Source organism: Anguilla rostrata, chromosome 14 (genome assembly GCF_018555375.3).
Source record: "Anguilla rostrata isolate EN2019 chromosome 14, ASM1855537v3, whole genome shotgun sequence".
Taxonomy (NCBI): domain Eukaryota; kingdom Metazoa; phylum Chordata; class Actinopteri; order Anguilliformes; family Anguillidae; genus Anguilla; species Anguilla rostrata.
This window is the reverse complement of record NC_057946.1, coordinates 34475963-34498534: the sequence shown is the minus strand read 5'-3', so window position 1 is coordinate 34498534 and position 22572 is coordinate 34475963. Positions and strand designations below refer to the sequence as shown.

The 22572-nt window shown below is 41.7% G+C and overlaps 2 protein-coding genes across 2 annotated transcripts; one reads left to right on the top strand and one right to left on the bottom strand.

Moving 5' to 3' along the window:
• Nucleotides 1-5162: 5162 nt before the first annotated feature.
• On the bottom strand, nucleotides 5163-11680 carry drg1 (developmentally regulated GTP binding protein 1). Its single transcript, XM_064307844.1, has 9 exons — nucleotides 11473-11680; nucleotides 10588-10711; nucleotides 9769-9944; nucleotides 9073-9142; nucleotides 8748-8917; nucleotides 8123-8253; nucleotides 7417-7584; nucleotides 6855-6977; nucleotides 5163-6269 (listed from the first exon to the last, which is right to left on the bottom strand). The coding sequence occupies exons 1-9, from the start codon at nucleotides 11509-11511 to the stop codon at nucleotides 6170-6172; spliced, it is 1101 nt and encodes a 366-aa protein (XP_064163914.1). The 5' UTR covers nucleotides 11512-11680; the 3' UTR covers nucleotides 5163-6169.
• An 801-nt stretch (nucleotides 11681-12481) lies between these two features.
• slc2a11l (solute carrier family 2 member 11, like) lies at nucleotides 12482-22161 on the top strand. Its single transcript, XM_064307843.1, has 12 exons — nucleotides 12482-12580; nucleotides 13091-13189; nucleotides 15396-15556; nucleotides 15885-16009; nucleotides 16595-16724; nucleotides 17648-17796; nucleotides 18155-18342; nucleotides 18739-18849; nucleotides 19183-19284; nucleotides 19940-20015; nucleotides 20630-20757; nucleotides 21232-22161. Exons 1-12 carry the CDS (start codon nucleotides 12557-12559, stop codon nucleotides 21439-21441), a joined length of 1503 nt encoding a protein of 500 aa, XP_064163913.1. The 5' UTR covers nucleotides 12482-12556; the 3' UTR covers nucleotides 21442-22161.
• Nucleotides 22162-22572: the final 411 nt, after the last annotated feature.

The following is a 22572-nucleotide window of genomic DNA, read 5'->3' as shown; positions in this document are numbered from 1 at the left end:
TCACCACACATCACGCACCGCTGAACCACAGCATCTCACCTGTTAGCATACATGGTAAATGAGCATCCAGACACTTCCTGTGCAGACTAAGCATGTTGATTTTCACACACGCACGCACGCACGCACGCATGCACACACACACTGATGCACACGGGAGGTGCTGGGAGTGAGCTGGGGGATGATACTTAATGAGCCTGCCCTACTAGTTAACTATTGGCTGCGTGTTATTTTCCAGTAAAATATGGTCTGATATCCAATCACTTTGGCATTTGATTATTCAAACTACAGAGATATTAAAGGTGTACTGTACAAAGCAGATAATTTCTGCTTTAGATATAATAATAATAATAATAATAATAATAATAATAATAATAATAATAATAATAATTTCTCTGCAATGAGGACAAGGTTGATGATGATTGTTATTGCACAAACACACACAAACGCACACAAGGCGTGACACACGGCTATGTCATGTTGCCTGACTTCATTAGCCTGCTGTGCATATCAGACCTTGCTGAAAGCCTGAAACGAAACGCAGAGAACGTGCGACTCGGAGGGAGGAACGGCCACCATATCTTCAAGCGCCACCGTCACCTGCACGTAGCGCCGCACCTCGAGCCCGTGCTAAGTTAGCAAGATTCCGGAATGTTCATTTAACACACCGCAGCCTGCAGCCGGTCTGTCTGCTGAGGGCTGTGCGATGATGTCACCTCGCTGTCGCTGACCCTCCCGCTGCACACTTTCACGAGTCGTATAGATTTTCCTCTCAGACAGTGTCTTTCCTGGGAACGGCCGACATGTTGCGCAGACAGCCTGCTGCGAATGTTTTAACGCACACAGCCTCTTGCTGTGAATCGGTGGACTCTGGATTGCCTGTGTCTTCTGTAAGCGCTGACTAGAAGCTCAGCCAAAAAAAGTAAAAGATTCAAAGGTAAAAATATAAAGCTGGGGGTGAAAAACTATAAGGATCTTTATGTATATTTGCCACCGTATTAAAAAAACATTGTATCTCCATTTTTTTGTTTGGTCCATATACAGCAAGCTTACATCATACTTTGCGTTCTGTCTTTGTTTCATAGATCTGTGCCTAATAACATGTTTTCTGAATAAACCATTTAACTTGCAATGTAATGTAATAATAAAACAGTTGTTAATTTCCTGAAGTTACTCTTGGAGATACAAGGTTTTTTTATTCCTTTTTTTATATGCAAAAAAATAAATAAATAAAATAAAAATAATAAATAAAATTCTATGGCCTAACACCTCTACAGGAAGGAAACAGTTGTACAGTTCTGCATGATGGATGGGTATAAAGAGATCCATGTGATCCCTGTCCTACTCCATGTCAGTCATAATCACTTTACAAGACTTGAAAGGCGAAATAGAAACAACAAATTTAAAACACAATTTTAATGGTCTTTTATTTATATCCTGCACTTGGATATTTGGCAACACAATATTAATCATTTTTAAAATATTGGCTCAAAAACTCCATAAGCAAAACCACAAAAATTCCTGAAGAAGATCACCAATGAATGAACACCATTTGAGGAACGGTTCATGAAGCATGTTTATTTTGTCAAAAAGCAAAAAAGGCAGTCCTGGATTACATAGTTCTGTCCTTTACAGCATGTTTCAAGGCATGTTGTAATTTAGGTGAATATGGCCAGTTCTTCTTGTCCTCATCTCAAGGTCATCTCTAGGGTATGGAGCCATGTCTTAAAGCGATGGTTCAGTTCTGGAGTTTTTGATGATATTACAGTTTTAGTGTATGCTTTTACGCCTTTTATTTTATTTTATTTTATTAGAGTTTTAGTACATGCTAGGCCAGACAATTTTTATGTGCAATCAAGGATATTTTAGATACTTATGCATAATGTTCTGACAAGCTGCCAGCTGTAAAGCCTTAATGCCACTTAACAAGCTTCTTTTGGACTTATTTGAAGTGCATTTTCTTTTGCTCTAGACCACAAAGCCCGAGTGCCCTACACCAGCCAGTGTGAAGCCGGAAGGTCACCAGAAACCTCTGTAAGTATCTAATTACCTTTTTTTTTTTCGAATTACAGCCTTCATTTCCCACAAAACCATTTGCCACTATGCATACACTAATACTCAAAATGGCCAAGCTGTAGGCAGCTTTGAAAAAACCAACCTACAAGAGGGATAAAAAAGAGGTGTAAACCACAAAAAAAGAGAGATGAGAAACCTGTGTTACATATGACATACACATAGATAGTTCACATACAAGTTTATGAATTACTATCCCTCCATGACAAGATCTCCCTAAACCATGAGTGACAGCTCTTTTTTATCATCAAAAATTTGTGTTACCCAGAAAGAACGAGAACCTATTTGGAATAAAAAGGATACAATCTCCAAAAAGCTTTTTAATCACAGAAGTCTAGTAGGGAGCTGCCAACACAAACATTCTCATACTGGTGTACTGCAAGACTACAACAGTGAGAGAAAAGAATAGGTGCGCTTGTGGATTTACATGTCAAACTAAATCAGTGTACTAAGGTGCATTTTCATGCTGATTCTTCATGTGAAGAACATTTGCGGTTTTGTATTATCAATAATAATCCACCATGATACATAAAGCCTTTCGAAGGCACCATTTTTCCATACTTTCCACATAGACCCTATAGAGGACATTTTTCTACTGATACCCCAATGTCTGTAGCAGCTGAACAAACACACATCACATATGGCATGAGAATGTCACAGCTACCTGAACACAGCTGAATCCAGACAGAAAAAGTGCTTCATTAGGGAGACATAGTGTAGCCAAGAATGATGCTGAGAGACTTTTATAATCCAAAATGTCTATGCATCTTGCCAACGTTCTAGCCCTTACAGACGGTTTTCCTGTTCTAGTCGATTTTGGCATAGAAATCATTGCTGATTGTACTCTTCTGCTTTCTCCTGCAGTGTTTCATCCTTGGACGCGGCCAGCCGTGTGGCCTAGACTCGCAAAGTTCGGCGTTTCACTCACACTGCGTCTGCTAATACTGGGTGTGAAAAATCTTCTCTGTTCAGCTAAAGATTGCCTGGCCGTATGATACATTTTCCGAGCAATTACACCGGCAATAAATCACACCAGGCGAGAGCGTGTGTACAATTATAGCCGAAGAGTCGAGACGGTAAGAAAGGGTGATGTCAACTTTCGGTCACGTCACTGATCGTTTGATCACCATCCCTTCTCTACCCTAGTTTGCCCCCGTCCCACCCTTTTCTTTGGCCAAAGACAGAAATAGAACCGTTATTCTCCTATCGGAATCTGCGTGAGACGGCGATCTAAATATAGAATTCGTGTTACGCTCGGGTATCTCTCATCTCTTTATCTCGTCTAGCTCTCGCATACTGGATTAGTCTTTAAAGTCATTCCCACTTCTGAACGGCCCCTGGGGGTATTTAGCGGTGTCTTTTTTAAATCTCATCCCGCAGAACATTTATGAACCGCGGGATTCTTCAGCTATTTATTTGCGGTGGTCAGATACTTTTATAAATGGTGCACACGAGCCTAACATTTAACATACTCTATTTATGAAACAATGTGTGAGAGACATGTATTATCCACGTGTGTAATCAAAGGAGATATCTTCATAAAATGCTGTTACTTATTGTTCTGTCACTGGCCGGAGGTACTGGATGTTGGCACTGCACTGATGCAGAATTGGACGTGGGTATCATTTACAATTTTTGAATAATTTCGTCTTTATAACCAAAGGGCCAGGAGTACGCCTGAGGTAAGCCAAATTGGGTCCCCAGGGCCCTCTGTTCAGCTTTCTCGTTGATCACATGACTGTTGTGCAGATGGATTTGTTCTCTTAAAGATTACATTGCGATGATAATGTAGGCCTAATTGAATGCCCTCTCACCACCATTTTAATCACAAAATTAAGTGGTTGTTTCACTTCATGAAGATTTTTTATTTTGTTTTGGTCTATGTTTTTAATTGGCCCAATCAGCGTTTGTGTATGATGAAGACCAATTTTTATACTGAAAAGGTTTCTGACAAGCTACAGACTTCACAATGGCTGGTACTGACAAATACGTCTTAAGTTTATGGTATAAAGCAAAAATACAGTTCAAGTAACTCCAAAGCAGCTTGTAGAGTGAAGTTCTTTCCAGAGTCTGTACATTTGAAAACATACATTTAATAGCGTATATTCACAATCATAAGTATCCATTTTAATACTGTGTTGCTATTACTTTCCTTGAGTGCAGCGATGTCAGGCTGTCTTTGCCATTGGAAATAGTTAGGACTGAAAAATAAGATTAAAAAATAATCAGGTAATATTCACAAATGTAACATCTGGAGGCATAATTTCATTGTACAAGCAGCTTCAGAGTTATCTGAAGTGTGTTTTCTTGTTTTAAAGCATGAAATTGTGAATGCCCAAATATCAGCTGGTAGGGCTTCAGAAACTGCAAGCATCTAACATACTCATTGCGCACAAATTATTATTATTTTTTAAACACACTAAAAGTGAAATATTAGAAAAAAACAGAAAGCAAACAGTCCCTTTTAATATCAGGGACTATGAAATAGGAGTGAGACAATTATGACATCACCTTCCCGGGAGAAAACAAACTGGAGCTCCACCAATCACAACAGAAAACCAACAGAAAAACAGCAAGACACTGTTAGATACTTTCTGGTAAATACCCAGAGGGAACCAGGAAGTACAGTCAGATCTCAATTACATTGTATCCATGAGTAAGATACCTAACCTGAATTGCTTAATATATTAATATATTTGTTGGATTTGTTGAATAGACTGACGATCAGTCCAGGGTGTATTCCTGCCTCTTGCCCAATGCATGCTGGGATAGACTCCTGCACCCTCCTGCATCCCTGACCTGGATAAGCGGGTATAGATAATGGATGGATGGATGGATTTGTTGAAAGATGGTGATGCACTGGTATACCCAGGCCCTGGCATCGCAGGTATGTAATCTTCGGGTCTGTGCTGTGCAGTGATTGGGAAGAGGATTTACCACACAATCGTAATCATTTTTCTTCTTCCTCTCTTTCTATCCCTCCATTTTCAGGTTTTATAAATCTGAAAATCTTGTCATGGCTTAAGAACTAAGTGCAAGGGGGAAAAAAATCAATGCAAACTCACAGCGCAAATGGATGAGACGTGAATAACTCGTTTTGAACATTCAAATTTATTTTACATTTACAGTTGAGGATGAGCTCCACCTGTACAGGTGTGTCTGAGGCAAATAGTTTCTCTGAAATACCTTTTCATACATTTAAATCCTAAACTTCTATGGGGTTGGCATGCCTTTGTCTAAAGACATTTGCTAATGCTCAGAAACATTTTGGTTTACTTTGATCGCAGTTACCAGAGATCTCATTGGGCCTGGTTTATTTTGGCATAAATATATTATAATACAACGGGAAAAGGCCTCCTATAATCATGGACTACAAAAATCAGGCTTAACCCTGCCGTTCATTAGATAAACAACGCTCATTGTACCATCAGTGAACAAGAATTATCACTGACCTCTCTGGTAAGAAGAGTAGTCATGGTGCCAGTTGCCCATTTAAATTACAACTGACAGGACCATTTTATGCAGTTTATTTTTCCAGACAGGCTTCTTCCCAAGTCAGTTGATCATCAAAATCTGACTCATTTCTATTTAAAAAATTATTTTCAGAATAGATTTCACTCCTTCTCTCCAAGGTCCATGCGAGATTAAACTAGCATCATGAATGCAAACAGCATACATATTTACCATTATGACTCCTGCGTATGAACCCCAAACGTCCTCAAATCATGGTGCCATCTATGCCACGGCTTCCCAATCTTGGAATGAAGGGATGCCCTGTGTACGCTGGTTCTGCTGGCACCCATCAATTCAATCCAAGATTAATTCCAAGATTGAACTGAACAGGTGTTTAAATCTCCCCCTCAATAGACATTAGACGTGCCTAGCTGAAAACAATTAACAGCCTGTCACAATTCAGGGGATGCTGCTGTAAATCAACAGCGCCAAAGCAACTGAAAGCCAAAGGAAAACCAGCATCCACAGGGGGGGGCTCCAGGGTGGAGTTTGGGAAGCCCCATGGCGGGTGTTCTGGGGTATGGGTGGTGGTGGTGGTGGTGCTCTGGATCGTGGTACGGGTGGAGCTGGGTTCAGATCCCTTCCTTTACTTCTTGACGAGCTGGATGACATCCTCGTCCTCCAGGACGTGGTCCTTGCCCACCTTCTGGGGGTTGTGCTTCACAGACATCCCCCATACCAGAGCACTAAAGGGACACACAGAGTCACATAACGTTCATTTAGCCCAAAGTGCTTCACAGAAAACATAAACTAAATCCAAACGTGATGTAGTGCGGTATAGCACTGGAACTACGTTGGAACCTACTGCAGTTAGCAGATCTACTCTGAAGCGCTGTGCGACAGCTTGTGTGTCGATGGTGCAATACAAGAATGCCAACGGCCATTACAGCACCAACGGTCTGACATTGCGGTTTAGTCTTTTCCAACACTTGTTCCATAAGCAGTCGACAGCCAGGTAAAATCCTGGGCCTGAAGCCACTTGGTTCTCAGGAGCTCTGGTTTTGGTAAAACAACTCAGCAAACTCAGTGTAAATTGGGCAGCTGAGTTGCACAGGTTTTTCTAACACAGTGTAAATCAGCGCTGCTTGCAGCACAGGTACTCTAACACAGTGTACATCAGAGCTGCTTGCAGCACAGGTATTCTAACGCAGTGTACATCAGAGCTGCTCGAAGCACAGGTACTCTAACGCAGTGTACATCAGAGCTGCTTGAAGCACAGGTACTCTAACGCAGTGTAAATCAGAGCTGCTCGAAGCACAGACGTCGCTCACTATTTGAATTCCTTGATGAGGTTCTTGTGGATCTTCAGGCAGAAGTCTTCCACGGCCGTCTTCTCGTCTGGAAGCACGACGGGTGCCGTGTAGTCAGGAAGCTGGCCTTTGGGCTTGGTGTAACTGAAAAAACCAACAAATAAATAAACCCAACGACCTCCACATTCAGCCCCATAATTCAGCACCCACTCATTCACTGTATAAATCCCAGTACTACAAGTATCACACACTTTGGCACACGACCACTCAGTTATGGAGTCCACATAAATCACTGAGCCATTAGCGCTGAGAGCGTTATGAAACCTTTGGGCGACGTGTGTAGCTACGGCACACCACGCGAGATTTAAAACAGGTGGGCAATGGAGGAATATTCATTAATCTTATAATTATGGATGAATCAGCAGTAGCACTCGAGTAAGTCACTTAAAACTTTCACAAATTATCATAGACCCTCCCTCGACCGTTTTCCCCGTCTGCTGTTCCCGCAGTGCCACCTGCTGGACAGCCGAGCAAGTTCCACTGCAGGGCTGACACAGACCCGGCCGTGCTGCGGCAGGCTTACATGCGCACGAGCTGCAGGTAGTCCCAGATCCTCTCCAGCAGATCGTCAAAGTTCCAGCGGTGGTGAGCGGAGATGGGGACGCAGTGCGGAACCTTGTAGATGATGTCCAGCTCCTCTATGGAGATCTGATCGATCTTATTCAGCACGTAGATGCAGGGGATGTACACGCTACAGAGAGGGAAAGGAGAAGAGAGATGGAATGAGTATAAGCTGGCTTAGGAGGTGCATGGTGCATAGGGTTAAATGAGATGGAGGACCAGGTTTTCCCAGGTGCTTTAGAGGTCTATTAAAAACCAGACAAAAGAGTGATCGTCATGTCTAGGTGATGTAAACCTTAAAGCAGTCGAAGAAACTCTAGGGGCCAGTTTTGCAGACATAGATTAAGCCTAGTCCTAGACTAAATTCAATTTTGAATGGAGATTCTCCGTACAAAACTTAATTTAGTCCAAGACTAACCATAATCTGTCCATTAAACTGGCCCTAAACGTCTCAACCAGAGGCCGAAGACTTGGGCATGTCATCAGCACACACGCTAACAGCTTTTTAACTCAGACAGCTGATAGCAGGAGAGAACGTTCAGTGATAAAGCTGAACTAGTGTTCCTTCCCCACCAGAGGCATTTGGGGTCTGGGTATCAGTACGTCCCGATTAATCAGGAGAAACTGCATCCTGTGACCCCCGTGAGGGGGGTGTCTGGGGTGTGTACCGGTTGCCCTCCACCACGTCGATGAGGTCATCAGCCGTGCAGTCGCCGCGCAGGGTGATGTCGGCGTTGTGGATCTTGTACTCGGCGAGGATGCTCTTCACTGTATCTCCGTCCAGTTCGGTCTGGGCGCACTGCAGGAGGGAAATTCAGAGGGTGAGCGAGCAAGTGAATGAATGAGAGAGAGAGAGAAAGAGCGGTGTGCTGTTACCAACATAACTTGTGATTGGTTGAGCTTCCTTTCTATTTTGTGTAAAGTTTTCTTTTTTAAATTCCCCCCTCAACCACTTCTGTTTCCCAGTCTGAATGTTTGAATCACTATCTTAATCTTAAACCCACCTACATTGAGCCAATGTGATTGGTCAGAAAATACTGGTTAAGGCTCTGAAATTACATTGCCAGTTTTTGCCAGGCTTAAAGCAGAGTCTAATTTCTGCAACCAGGAGCGTATAATTATGTGTGGATAAAAATACGCTCCACCCTCCAGCCAAAGGACCACAATGCACTGTTCATAGAGGGACAGATGTGCTCTGCCTGACTCAAAATTCCTACTCTGACCAAAAGATCTGGCCATGATTCTCCAAGGCTAGGGCAACCCCCCCCCCCCCCCACCCGCAGTGCTCAGTACCGTGGCGGTGAAGTTGATGCCGCCCTTGTCCTTCTTCTTGAAGCCGATGTTGGGCGGCTTCTTGTTGAGCCGGATGCCAAAGCCCTCCAGCTCGTGCTCGATCAGCTTCTTGTGACCAAGCGGCTTCAGCACGTCCAGCACGATCAGGATGAGGTTGCAGGTTCGAGCCACTGCGGGACGGAAATGGCGCGTCACGCTAGTGTTAACGCTCACACTGCCCTGACATCTCCCTTCATGGGAGCCGGTTTCACTTTAAGGATGATGAAACTGTGGATTGGTCCACGGATTTGGTAAGGAATCCAGACCATGCTAGGGCTAACTGTACCTGCAATGACCTGCCGGCCCCTGCCTTTTCCGTCTTTGGCTCCCTCGATGATGCCAGGAAGGTCAAGCAGCTGGAAAACAGAGTGGCATGACAACCAGGCAACTCAATAAATAAAGTGGTTCTGCAATTTAGGCAACATTTAAAAACGTTATTGTTATTATAATTAAGGAATTTCAGTACCCAACCCTCACCCCAGAAGCATTTAAGCCCCTTTCACACATGGAACCTGCAACACTGCTGGGTCCAACTATCTGGATTAGGTAGTGGTTTTCCCCATTCACACACAGGTCTCCTATACAGAAAAATTATGCGTCAAGTCTGTTCTGGATTGACTAGTTCTGGATTGTGGCGAAAGATTTCTGTAAACCTTGCTAGGTCATGACCCGGCAAATTGAAGCAACCTCTGACAAAGAAAATCAACTCGGGGTCCAGTTCACAAAATACCTATGTAGAAAACTGCTGGAACATTTATGGGTTAAGGCGCATGTGTGAAAGGAGCTTCAATGTCTATTTTCACACCTGAACAGACTACACCAAAAGGTTAAAGATAGTATTAAGAATATACATTAAAAGGTTGAAGACAGTATTTAGACTCTACACTTAAAGGTTATACACAGTATTAGGATTATCCATACCTAAAGGTTACAGGCAGGATAAAGACTAAATTGAAAGGCTATACGCTGTAAGAGAATATACCTGAATCTTGGCTCCCTTGTAGCGGATGACCCCGGGGACGGTGGTGAGGGTGGTGAATTCATAGGCTGCCACCTCGGAGTACACACCTGCCAGGTTGCTTAGCAGCGTGGACTTGCCAACGGATGGGAAACCCACAAACCCGATACGGGCATCTCCGGTCTTCGCCACATCAAACCCTGCGAGCAAACACAGCTGACAATGAGTGTGACAACGTGACAGCAGTGTAGTGTAATGGATAGGGAACATGTTTTGGGGCTCAGAGGTTGCAGGTTTGATTCCCAGGTGGGGCACTGTCATTGTATGCTTCTCTCAGATGCTTGAATTGAATTTCTTCAGTAAAGAAAGTATCCAGCTGTGTAAATGGTTTGTATGTACAAAAAAATGTAAACTGTGTATGTTACTCTGGATAAGCGCCTTTGCTAAAGGCTTCATGAAAAAGTAAAATATACAAGGCAGTTTAAACCATCCTGTTTTGGTTTGCCTGTATGAATTTTCACTGATGTGAGTGTACGGCACCAGACAATGGCTTTGTATTCTTAACACTGAAAGTTCTGCAGCTCTGCAAGTGAAAACGAAACATTCCAAATTTGTGCATCTTCGGATAATCAGTTAAGGGGAGTGACTAAGTATGAAACAATGGACAAAGTACCAAAAAGTCCTGCAGCCAGTCAGCAGCAAACAAGCAGAGCGGAATGAAGAAATTCAGGCAGAAGTACAGTACGTGGTGGGTCTAAGGAATAAGTTTACACTGGAACACAGCTGGAAATAGGACTGAAATTTAAAATTTCATGACAGAATGGGAATTGGAACTGGGCTCACCTTCGCCGGCTCCACCGCCGCCGCCCCCTTTGGGTGTAATGAGTTCCCTCCTCAGCTTGGCCAGTCGGGCCTTCAGCAACCCGAGATGGTGAGCAGTGGCCTTGTTCTTCTGAGTGCGGGCCATCTGAAACACGCGTCAGCGCTCAATGACAATGCGTAGGAGCCGTACGGTTATCACCCCAGTGCTAATGGGACTGGTATCTGAGATATGTCCAGAGCAGAATCACAGTTGATACGTTGTGACAGAGACATGTTTTTCACTAAGAAAATCTACCAGCTTCAGTTGAGAACAATCGCAATTCTCCAACAAAAGCTGCAAAGGTATGGTACATCCGTAATTGAAACAACTGCCAAGATTGTTTTGAAAATGGTTAAAGAGAGTTTAATGGGGAAAAACATGTTATTTTACTTTTAGTGCAATTTCTACGAATGACAACACTTATAAGCTAACTCATAGCCTGGCTACTTCATGAGCCATTGCTAATATGGCAAGCCAATCTCTGGCCATGGGTAGCCAGTCACTACCAGCTTAAACATTAGCTGTCTAATGAATAAACAGTGAGCAGAAGAACTGGTTAGCAACATGGCTAGCCGGCGAACGGTTACCTAATCACTAAGCTACCTAGCGACGTTAGCTGAGCAGCTAACTGGGTATGCTGATGCAGTCCTCTCTGAATTGTTTCCACGCTCCCCCACCACGTACATCACTATTATTGACAAAATGTTACTTATCTATATTCAGTACTCAATACTTTATTTAGTAACGTTAAATAAAGATCAGGGGACAACCCACATGAAGCGCAAAAAAGCTCAATTTGTGACAGCTAGCTTCCCAGCTAACATTTCCTTACGATCATGCATGATCAATAGGCTACGTTACCATACCTCAGACTCGATTTCCGCAATTTTTGCAAGCAAACTCATTTTCGTCGTGTAGTGATATTCAGCTGGAAAATGTAAGATTGTTCGCTAGCAAAGAACTAGTTACTCTGCATATATATATGTATTATTAAAATATTCTATTTAATTACAAAGATCCAACGTGCTCCTCATTGAACCATCAAGTAGAGCCAAGGCATCGAACTCTCGCGAGGTACACATAGTTTCACTAAACTGCTTTTCTGACAGCACCCCATGTGGTTTGACTGATTCACTGCAGCTTAAAGGCACGGACTGCGAAACGATTTTCAATACAGTCTATGGTCCGAAACCGCTTATTTGCCTTTTGTTGAATAAAGGCGCATAAAGGTTGAATACAACTTGTATACTAAGTAGTTGGCAAGTACGCTGTTTTTTTGGAGACGGACATAGTTCACTTTCTTGAGCCACTTTCTTGGCCAACAGATATCTGACAGAGGTTGCAATGTGTGAACACTGCCATTTATTTTAAAGTTAAGAATTAACTATAGATACATTATCTTCTGTATGAACCCACTGTTCAATTTCTTGCATTCCTATAAGAAGGGAGACACATAAGGAAATGCGCAGTTCAAGGTCGCATAAAAACATGTTGCAGCAATATATAAGTAAGATTAAAACCATTTGGCCTTCTCTTACCATGTTCGTTTATTACCTGCAATTCACAGAGGGAAGTATGTTTGATATAATATATAATATTCTCTGTAACTGGAACTAATGCACTAGTTGCTTTTAGAACATGCTTTCCAAGAGAATATATTTTAACTGAAGCCATAGGAAAAAATGGAACGGAATAAAAATAGCTAATTGTGCATATAAGACACTTATATTAAATTATTTGGATACACACCCTGTTCAGGTCCTTACCCCGTAATGTTGCAAAAGCACTCATTTGTTCACCCCTCTATGTATCTACTGGGAAAGAGACAAAGAAAAGTTAAACTTTACACGAGTTAGGTATTCATACTGAAGCTCTGTGACGTTTGCCCCCTAACTTTTTTAACGGAATAAGAACCATGACAGACGTGGTCTGCCAATCCATGAATTCACCATGGTAAACGCACTGACTCTCTTGGTATGTGCTGTTCTTGTTTCTTAAAATTAAAGTTTCTTAAAATATCTTTGGTAAAATCTTTTATTGGAAATACTGATATTGTAGCTTACTCTGGAATGTGAAATTTCAGTATGGCTAACCTTTAAATAAGACTCAATTTCCCAGTGGAAAAAGAAATGTATATAAATAAATTACTGCAAGCTGCGTTAATCGTTCTCCATAAGATTGTTTGCTAAATGCCTAAAATGTGCGCTGTTTATGGTAAGCTTTGATTTAAGGTTTGGATGAAATCAAATTTGTCCTTAACTTTGTTAATAAAAATAATAATAAAAATAATATGAAGAATTCTTATTTCTTCACAAGCAGTTTGGAAAGTTCGTTCTGGTGACTGCTGAACTCACCAAACTGTTTGTGATGGACAAAACCTAAGACCTGAATTTAAATTTGAACTAAAGTTTAAGAACGCATGTTGAGTGAATCCTGGTCTATCTGTTTTTCTGTGGGATTTCTGTGTCGGTTTTTCCTGAGCAGGTGGGGAGTCCGCGGCTGATAGCTGCCATCCTGGCTACAGGGATCGGAGGGACGTTCCAATATGGCTTTCATATATCTGTTCTTAACTCCCCATCTTTGGTGAGTAGGCCTATTTGTGGGAAGGCCGCTTCACTTAGTTTGCCCCTAATATTGTGTATACATGTGAACTCATATCCACAAGAAAAATAAGGAGATGGTATTCTACTTAAACGTCTGCCACACCACTTGAATAGGATACTAATCACTTTGAATGTGATTCTGGAGTTGAATGCTGAATGTAGGTTTTGAAGCTTGAAACAGAATTCTTCAGAGGTATACATTGCTCACTATTGTTGTGATGCATGTGTTTTCACAAAGTGGACTACATAAATTGATGTGTCAGTTCTGATACATATGCAGGGCTCTACATGAACATTTTTTCCAAGGAGCAAATGTGCTCCTAAGGTGAAACATTTAGGAGCACACTAATGCATACCAATTAGTAGATGTGCTCCTAAATTATTTTATTTACAGTTACCACACATACATTTTCAGGAGCAAATGCTCCTATAATGGGAGCACTCTAGAGCCCTGATTACTTTTCCAGCCTACAAAAAGATTTCAAGTACATTTGGGGGACGGTCTACTAAGAATGTTGTTTGTGTTTGATTAAAATATTTTAAGTAATGTCTTCGAACATGTTTTTGGTTCCAAACAAATTTTATCAAAAGAAGACACAGAAGGTTAAGTTACAAGCATACAAACTTACAAACTTTCTGGTGATATCCCCTGATAGTTTTAATTTACTCACAAAAACCATAATTGAGGATATATGTCAAATGAAAGTATTAAAATGGCAGATGTTACATAGCTAACATTCCTGATAGATGTAACTACAATGACTATCCACTATTCAATTTTTTTTATTTGAATAACAAAACTTTATAATATTCTAAGGTTATTTATCCAATACTTTTTGTGATTTGAGGATCACACTTCCTTTTTGTAGTTAGTTTAGTACTTATGATTAGTAAATTTCAGACGATCAGAGGAAGGTTACATAACATAACATGACATAATGACGAGAACAGGCCATTCAGCCGTACAACAATGCTTGCCATTTTCCTGGCTAAATTAGCGCAGCTTGTCTTGTTCAAGTAGCAGCCAATTATTGTGAATGTGTATTTTAGTGAAAGGTCAATTAATTACAATGAATTTTTTGGGGGGCATTTTGGGGTAAAATAATCTTAACATTACATTTCCTTCACTTTTCATAGGTTTGCTTAGCAGACAAACCTTCGTATAATTTGTCTCTTTCATTCATAAAAAACTCTTTTAACTATCTCTTACATCATTCTACAATTACTAGAGTATACATGGGCATTCTGCAGAATATCCACCTGGAATAGTTATATACATTAGATACAATCATATAATAAATAATGTACATTTTCTTTTCACAAATGTGCATGTTTGTAATAAGCTTATTGAGACAGTCATAGGAGCTCTTGGAAGATGATTTGCACCTGTAATCTTTTTATAAGCTAAAATACATTAGGAAACTGTTTTCTGCAGATCTAAAAGCAAAGGGTAGTCGCTTCCTTATCTCAGCTGAATTGGAAACATCTTAAAATTCACTTTGTTAAAACAGAACATTATCATCGTGGTAACTTATTCACAATCTACGTTAGAATAATCGGTTGACCCGATAGAATGATTAGTGTAATCATTCACCAGTCACCAACTGCATTTCTCAGTGAATCAGATCACGGCATTACGTAAATGACTTAGCCGGTTAACATCAAGAGACTGTCTGTTTCCATTTTAATCGTGAGGGTGCTCTGCACATATGCATCAGTTTGGATGAGTCCCGAGCTTCTTCAGGACAATCATTTACTCTTTTATAGTCGGCCAAATCTGCTGAGTCATCTCTCACCAGGTCTTCCCCCTGATGTGAAACCCCCCCAAAATATAATGGAACTGTTGCATTATCAGTGGTCCACTGATCTGGGCTAATGATAGTCTTTGGAGAGCAGAGGCATGCAAGTCGCATATAGGAGCCATTGACTGATAGACCATGGTAGCTATAGCTCCACCCATAATGGAATTCATGAAGGCCTGCTGTATAATCACCACTAACTGATTACAAATACTATAGCTTTAGCCCCCCCCCCCCCTTTCCCCATTGAAGTAACAGAGTCATGGAACATTTGCATTGTGCCTTCTGGCTTTTGGTCATTATTTCCAAAATACATTGTGAAAAATGTATAAATATAATGAGAAGATGATGACATTAACGGAAGTTCATCCCTGGTTTGACTGACAGTTCATTAAGGAGCTGGTTAACCGGACCTGCATACAGCGGTATGACCTTTTCCTGGAGCCCTGGGGCATTACCCTCATCTGGTCCTTCATCGTTTCCATCTTCTGCATTGGAGGCCTGGTAGGGGCACTGTGTGCGGGACAACTGGTCCTTATTTGTGGAAGGTATGCTTTCGGGTTACATTGCGCCTTTCCATGATTCAGAACATTTTTACAACAAATACACGGACGTGCACAGTGCAAGAGTGAAGTATAACTAGAGACAGTCTGTCTGTCACTGGCTTGTCGGGGTTAGAGTGGCATTTGCTGGAGCCTGATCACATAGGCACAGCTGCTTAGAGCCATACGCAATGTGCCACTGCTACATTGACAACATTGGTTTCATTTACTACTCTATTCTGCTGTTGATTACCTTGTTCAGATGCACTGTCAATGGATATAACCGTTATAACAATGTTTATTTTTGAAACAAGTCCCTCCCTCTTTCCTCCAGAAAGAGGTGCCTCTTGATGAACAACATAGTGGCCATCGCCAGTGCGGTGATGATGCTGACGAGCGAAAGGGCAATGTCTTTTGAAATGATTATTGCTGGCAGATTCCTGTATGGAATTAATGCAGGTAAGCTTGAAAAATTATTATGAATTAATTCTTATTATTATAAGAAGAAGAAGAAGAAGAAGAAGAAGAAGAAGAAGAAGAAGAAGAATAAGCACACATTTTTTATCTGAATTTTCCCATTTTATGTCAAATGTCAATCACCCATCACTCTTGCCAAGGATGTGACATCCAGTGGCTGACAATACACTGTACTCTGCCATATAGGCTGTAGGGATACATACTGTACATAAATGGATATACACAAATGAGATATTCTTTCCTGAATTAATAGTGTTACTATTAATATTACTATCAGCATTAGCATTTAGTCTTGGTATCAGTACTAATGCTGTTCAAATGTTACCTGGTAAAAGTTTTACTTGGTGACTTGAATCTGCATGAACCACTGAAATGCAAAGTTATATTACATTACTGCAGATTCTCATGGGCTGATGATTGACTGGAGTTTTAAATGTTGTACCTTTAGATTAAAATATTAAAATTTCACTTGCAGTAATAATTTGTATTATTGATCTGAGTGTGGTGCAGTGTCCCACACTGATCAGATGGGTTAAGTGTCCGTTGTCTCCCTGTGTGACACCCCAGGCGTGAGTCTCACCGCTCACACCATTTACATAACGGAGTGCTCCCCCCGGAGGCTGCGAGGGATGGTGGGCGTGACCGTCTCCAGCTTCGTTTCCATGGGGAAGTTCTTCGGTCAGCTCTTGGGATTGAGGTCAATTTTCTTTAATGGCGTTGCGACTGAGTGTGCTGGCTTCTTTCTGTCATTAAAATTGGTTTATAGCAGTGATGTCCAATCATGTGCCATGGAGGGCTGAGAGTAGAGTGGAATGTTTTCATTCCAACCAATCACTACTCCTACTGATTTCACTAACTACCACACCTTCAAATACAGAGGAGGGAACTAATTCATGACATCAGAAGGTGAAGTGATTGGTTGGAATGAAAACCTGCATACTCTCAGCCCTCATGATTGGACACCACTGGTAAATAAAGGATATGGTAGCACTGCCCTTTCAGACCAGGCTCATAGATGTGCACAGTAAGGTGTGGAAAGGACTATCTATCACACCAGATGTTAAACAAAGGCTCTGATCTGCTATGGTCTTTAAAAATCCCATGGCAATTTTTGAGATTAGGATTGTTAACCGTGGCAGCATGGTGGTGCTGTGGGTAACACTGTCGCCTCGTAGCAAGAAGGACATGGGTTCAAATCTCAAAATCTCGGCATGAGTCTTTCTGTGTGGAGTTTGTGTCTTCCCACAGTCCAAAGATATGCAGGTAGGCCAATTAGCAATTCTAAATTGGCCGTAGGGATGAGTAAATGTGAGTGAATGAGAGTGTGTGTGTGAATGGAGTATGTGCACCTGTGATAGATTGGTGACCTGTCCAGGATGTACAGTATTCCTGGCTCTTGCCCAATGCAAGCTGGGATAGGCTCCAGAACTCCCCGTGACCCTGACCAGGATATCAATGCCAAATTCAATGTTGCATCAGGTTAAAGAAAGTTACAATGAAAAAAAATTGGCCATATTAAAGTTATTCATTGTCAAAATGAGATTCATTTGATTTTGGGGGAAGGAGAGCTTAGAGAAATATTACTTTACCTGTATCAGTGTAACTGACCGACTCCCACAGGGAGCTGTTGGGGACGAAGGAAAGGTGGCCTTGGCTCCTGGCCTTCAGTGGACTGACTGCTGCCATCCAGCTCCTCGCCCTCCCCTTCTTCCCAGAGTCCCCCCGTTACCTCCTCCTGGACAAGGGGGACCGGCAGGGGTGTGAGAGAGGTGAGGCTCCACAGTAGCCCCCGAAATGTCCAGATTCAATTAGATATTTAGAAATGAATTGCATTATGAACATGCAAGTGTTTATTTGTTGACTGGTTCTCAGTCTACCGTTACCTTCAGTGACCAATAATACCTACTAAATTAGCTGTTTTCACTTTGTTGCTTACAATATTTATACAGTAAATTTCACTCAGAGCCCACCTCCATTTATCCCACCTTGGCCCTCCACCCGAATGGTCTTTATGTACTCTTTAAAACCATGTCTAATTAATAAATAAGTGTTTTGCCACGTAAAACGAAATAAAAAGAGTGAGTTTATCTGAGTTTATCTGAGTTTATGTGTGTGTGTCTCCATTAGCCATGCAGTGGCTGTGGGGGAGCAGAAGCTACGACTCGGAGATCGAGGACATGCTGAAGGAGAACGTGGCTCTTCGGGGCGGGCGCTCCCTCAGCGTGTTGGAGTTGGTCTTCAGGCGGGCCGAGCGCTGGCAGCTCCTCACCCTCCTCGCCACCTTTGTCACCTTGCAGCTCTGCGGCATCAATGCAGTAATTCATATCCCCGCCTTATCCCCTTTGAGCTGAAAAGCTAAACTAATCCTATTCCCACCTCAGCCAGCTAAAAGGCCAAACTAATCCTAGATCAGGCTCTGCATTCATGGTGTTTCTTTCTGCATGAGTTCTGATCTAGGAAGAGTTTTCTCCTGCCTTCTCCGTATCCTTTAGCTCATATTCGCTATGAGCTAAAAGGTTTGAGAGCAGCTCCCCGGGGCATATTAGAACAAATGCTCTTCCCACTGTTCCTGCAGGTGTACCTCTATCCTGTGCTCGTTGTTCCTGCCGGTGTATCTCAATTTGGTTCCCTCTCTTTCTGCAGGTGTATCTCCATTCTGTTCCCACTGTTCCGGCAGGTGTATCTATATTATGTTCCCGCTGTTTCTGCAGGTGTATCTCTATTCTCTGGAAGTGTTTGTCGCTGCAGGGATACGTCCAGACCAGGTGCACTATGCTGCTTTGGGAACCGGCCTTTGTGAGGTCACAACTTCCTTGGCATGTGTGAGTTTCAAAATGTATTTCAGTATATATAAAGACACAAACACAAAACGTAACTCGCAAATATAAACTACACATCATGACATCATGACCATTGACCCTGAACAGATCTATTTTTTCTCGTCATTTCATCCCTGTCTATAGACTGCACATATTTTGCCCATCCCTGTCTGTAGACTTCACATATTTGGCCCATTCCTGTCTGTAAACTAAACATGTATGGCTGATCCCTGGCTGTAGACTGAACTTGTTTGGAACATCCCCATCTGTAGACCACAATGGTTGATTCCTGTCTGTAGACCGCAGATGTATGGCTGATCCTTTGTTGTTGACCAGTTTGCTGTGATCGAGAACACAGGGAAGAGGATTCTGTTCTTCAGAGGTTACATGGCCATGTCCACCATCTTAGTGCTTCTCACGGTGACCCTCAACCTGCAGGTAATAAGACTGTAACTGGATACTTACCATCATGGGGGCTCTTGTAAAACTCATATCGCAAGGGTCAATGTGCAGCACATTACCTTGAGTAATGAGTATGTATGTTTGAGAACCATGTGGCAAAACTTTTATGCAGGTAGAATGTTGGCATGTTGGTCATATTCAAAACTGCTGTAAAGCAAACGTTGCCCTACATATTGATCTCTCACACTATTTAATATAATACAGTCTTTTTATGAGAGTGGCACTTGTATATGGACTCATCTGTCCCGAATGGTTGAGGTGAAATGTTTTATTTGTTTAATGCTCAGATAAATGGACTCAAATACAATTTGCCTGGCTATAGTTATTTTTGTTAGTCCTTTTTTATATGACGTTCAGCAGTTATCTTTCTGATGGCCTGCTATTCAGTGTGTTTGTGCACCAAAGGTAATTATTACATTTTTGTGAGGGATTTTGAGGAGCACAGTTTACACATTTTCTAAAATAAAGGTTTTTCAGCTTTTTCTCCCAAACCGATCTGGTTGAAATGTAATTAGGAAGAGCAATCAATTTATGGATGATTTGTGCAGTAGTCTGTACAGTTTAAGTAGGCATTTTATCAGAAGCATTCTTGTGTTATAAAAATCAATGTAATGATCTTGATATTTCTCAGGGACAGGTCACTTGGATGCCATACTGCAGCATGGTGCTGGTCTTCACCTTCATCTTCTTCTTTTCAAGTGGACCAGGTATACAAAGTGGGAAAAAATAATAAATATTTGAGACAGAAAGGCCTTTCACAAGCCTAGCTGAGCCAGGATGTGTGTTTAATTTTTACCCAACAGAAAAAAAAGTTTAAGTATTTAAATAAAAAATACATTAAAAATGTAACGTAATGTAAACATGTTGCAATGTCAATCTTTTCAATAATTTTTATTTTTATTGAATGTCCCCTGTGGTGTCCCTTCCCAGCATTTTGGGTGATTTTGACGTAACATATCTTGGAGTTCTGAACAACCACAGTTCCCTATTGTGGAACCCTAACCCCAACCCTAACCCCAACCCTAACCCTAACCCTAACCCCAACCCCAACCCCAAGCCCAAGCCCAACCGACAGTAGTCTAAAGCAGGGGTCTCCAACCCTGGTCCTGCAGAGCCACAGACTGCTGGCTTTTGTTCTTTCTCCATACTTAATTGATCAATTAAAACAGTGAATTATACAGTTGACTGGGTATGAATCGGTCGCTGTTTTTAAGGATGCAGACAGAAACCAGCAGGGACCCTGCTGTAATACGTGACCAGGGCACAAGACCCCTTTAAAGTGATGCACATTGTAGTGACTCGAACATCTGCTGTGTTGTAGCTGGAATAACGGCCTCCTTACCCGGGGAAATCTTCATGCAGTCGTCCAAAGCAGCCGCGTTCACCATTGCCTGCTGCATCAACTGGACAGGCCTGTTTCTCATTGGGATGCTCTTTCCCCTGGTGGTGGTAAGTAAAACTGCCTCCATTTCCACACAGACTGCACCTTTAAATCTGACCCCACCCTCCCACCCCATGCAGTAAAATTTGTAGTTCAATGTGTAGTAGAACGTGCGCTAGAATTTGCTGTAATATGTTAAGTAGAATTTACAGTAAAATGTTCAGCAGGAAGTTCAGTCGAAAACATAGTAAAACATGCAGCAAAATCTCTAACCGAATAAAAATAAAATCAGGTGGAGAAGCATGGCCCTTATTTCAACTAACAACCTTTTTTCTCTCATTAAAGAGGCTCACTGGTTTTTATACGATTCCACACTGGTTTAAAGCTGTCAACTGATTAATTAATAATTTTGCTGTGTAAAGTGAAGTCTTTATGCTCCTGTTTAAAATTTGAATCCCCCATGAACATTTAGCTTTTCTGCATGTAACATAGTTCCCCCACAGTTCATATAGCTCACAGCAGATTCTCTCTTGTGTGCGCAGGATGGAATGGGCCCCTACAGTTTCCTCATCTTCCTCGGCTTCTGTTCCTTCACCGGAGTGTTTGTGTGGCTGAACGTTCCGGAGACGAAGAACAGAACGCCGCTGGAGATCACAGAGGAGTTTGAGAGAATGCACACCAAAGGTCCGAAGCATGAATTTGGTAAACAAGGGCATGAGATGATTCGGACAGTCCTCACAACAAAACTCTGAGCCTAGACAAAAGTGGAGCCCTCTCATTTCATACATGTGCTTTTTTGTTCTCTGTACAAAAAAAATAAAAAATCCACACGTTGCCGTGTGGAGATGTACGTTTACGTGCCATCAATTAGAGTGTGACTGCAACCGTGGTCCCGGAGTCTAGGAGATATTACAGGTCCATCAAGCCTATAATTGCATTTGCCATAATTCTGTAATTATATTAATCACAAGCCTTAATGAACACAGGTGACCATGTACACGAGGTACACTTGCTCAGGCTCAGGCTCTTAATAATCCATTCAAACTCTCGCGATCAAGTTTGGATGGAAAAAAAAACTCCCCACAACACTACTGATAATGAAAGCTAGGGGCCTATCCTGAGCTGTTAGAAAGTTGTGTTATTTTATCAGTGCAATCATTTTGTTACGTTGATGACTTAAGTGTTTCGTTAATTGACTCGATATTGATTACATTATTTTTAATTCCTGTTAATATAAAAATGCCCTATTTGAGATGATTTCTGGGTCTATAGTTAGGGTTAGGCTTGATGTTAGGAAAATGATATGTCTTAGGACTGAGTCAAGATCAGGGTTGTGTTCATGAGCTTGGGAAAAGGTAAGGACAAGGGTTACTCTTTGATTTTGGATGAGATGTAACACTATAGCCATATGTATTTGCATATTTTTTTGGTGAAATACTTTTTTTTTCCAAAATAAATGACTTCAAACTCAATTCTTTGTATTTATTTTATTGAATTTATGTTTCAGTTGTTTTTAATCCATTTTAATTTGCAAATCAGATATTAAGTGAATTTCTCTAAGAAGAGCTTGAATTAAGTTTTTGGGTTCAACTTGAGGTTTGGCTAGGGATAGGGTTCAGGTTAAGAAAAAGACTGAGCGCAGCTGCAGGAGTACTGAGAGTCCATACAGAGATTCCATCATCAGAACCATGCTGAAAATATGCTGCCCTTCTGTGTTACGTGCGCTGAGACAGATTCAGTATTCTTCAGATATGTGTCGGCGAAAACCTGACTGGCTCTTCCTCTTGAACAGGTGTGTGTGTGTATGTTTGGGTCTGCATCTGTTTTCTGGGTTTGCGAATGCATGTGTGTGTGTGTGTGTGTGTGTGTGTGTGTGTGAGTGT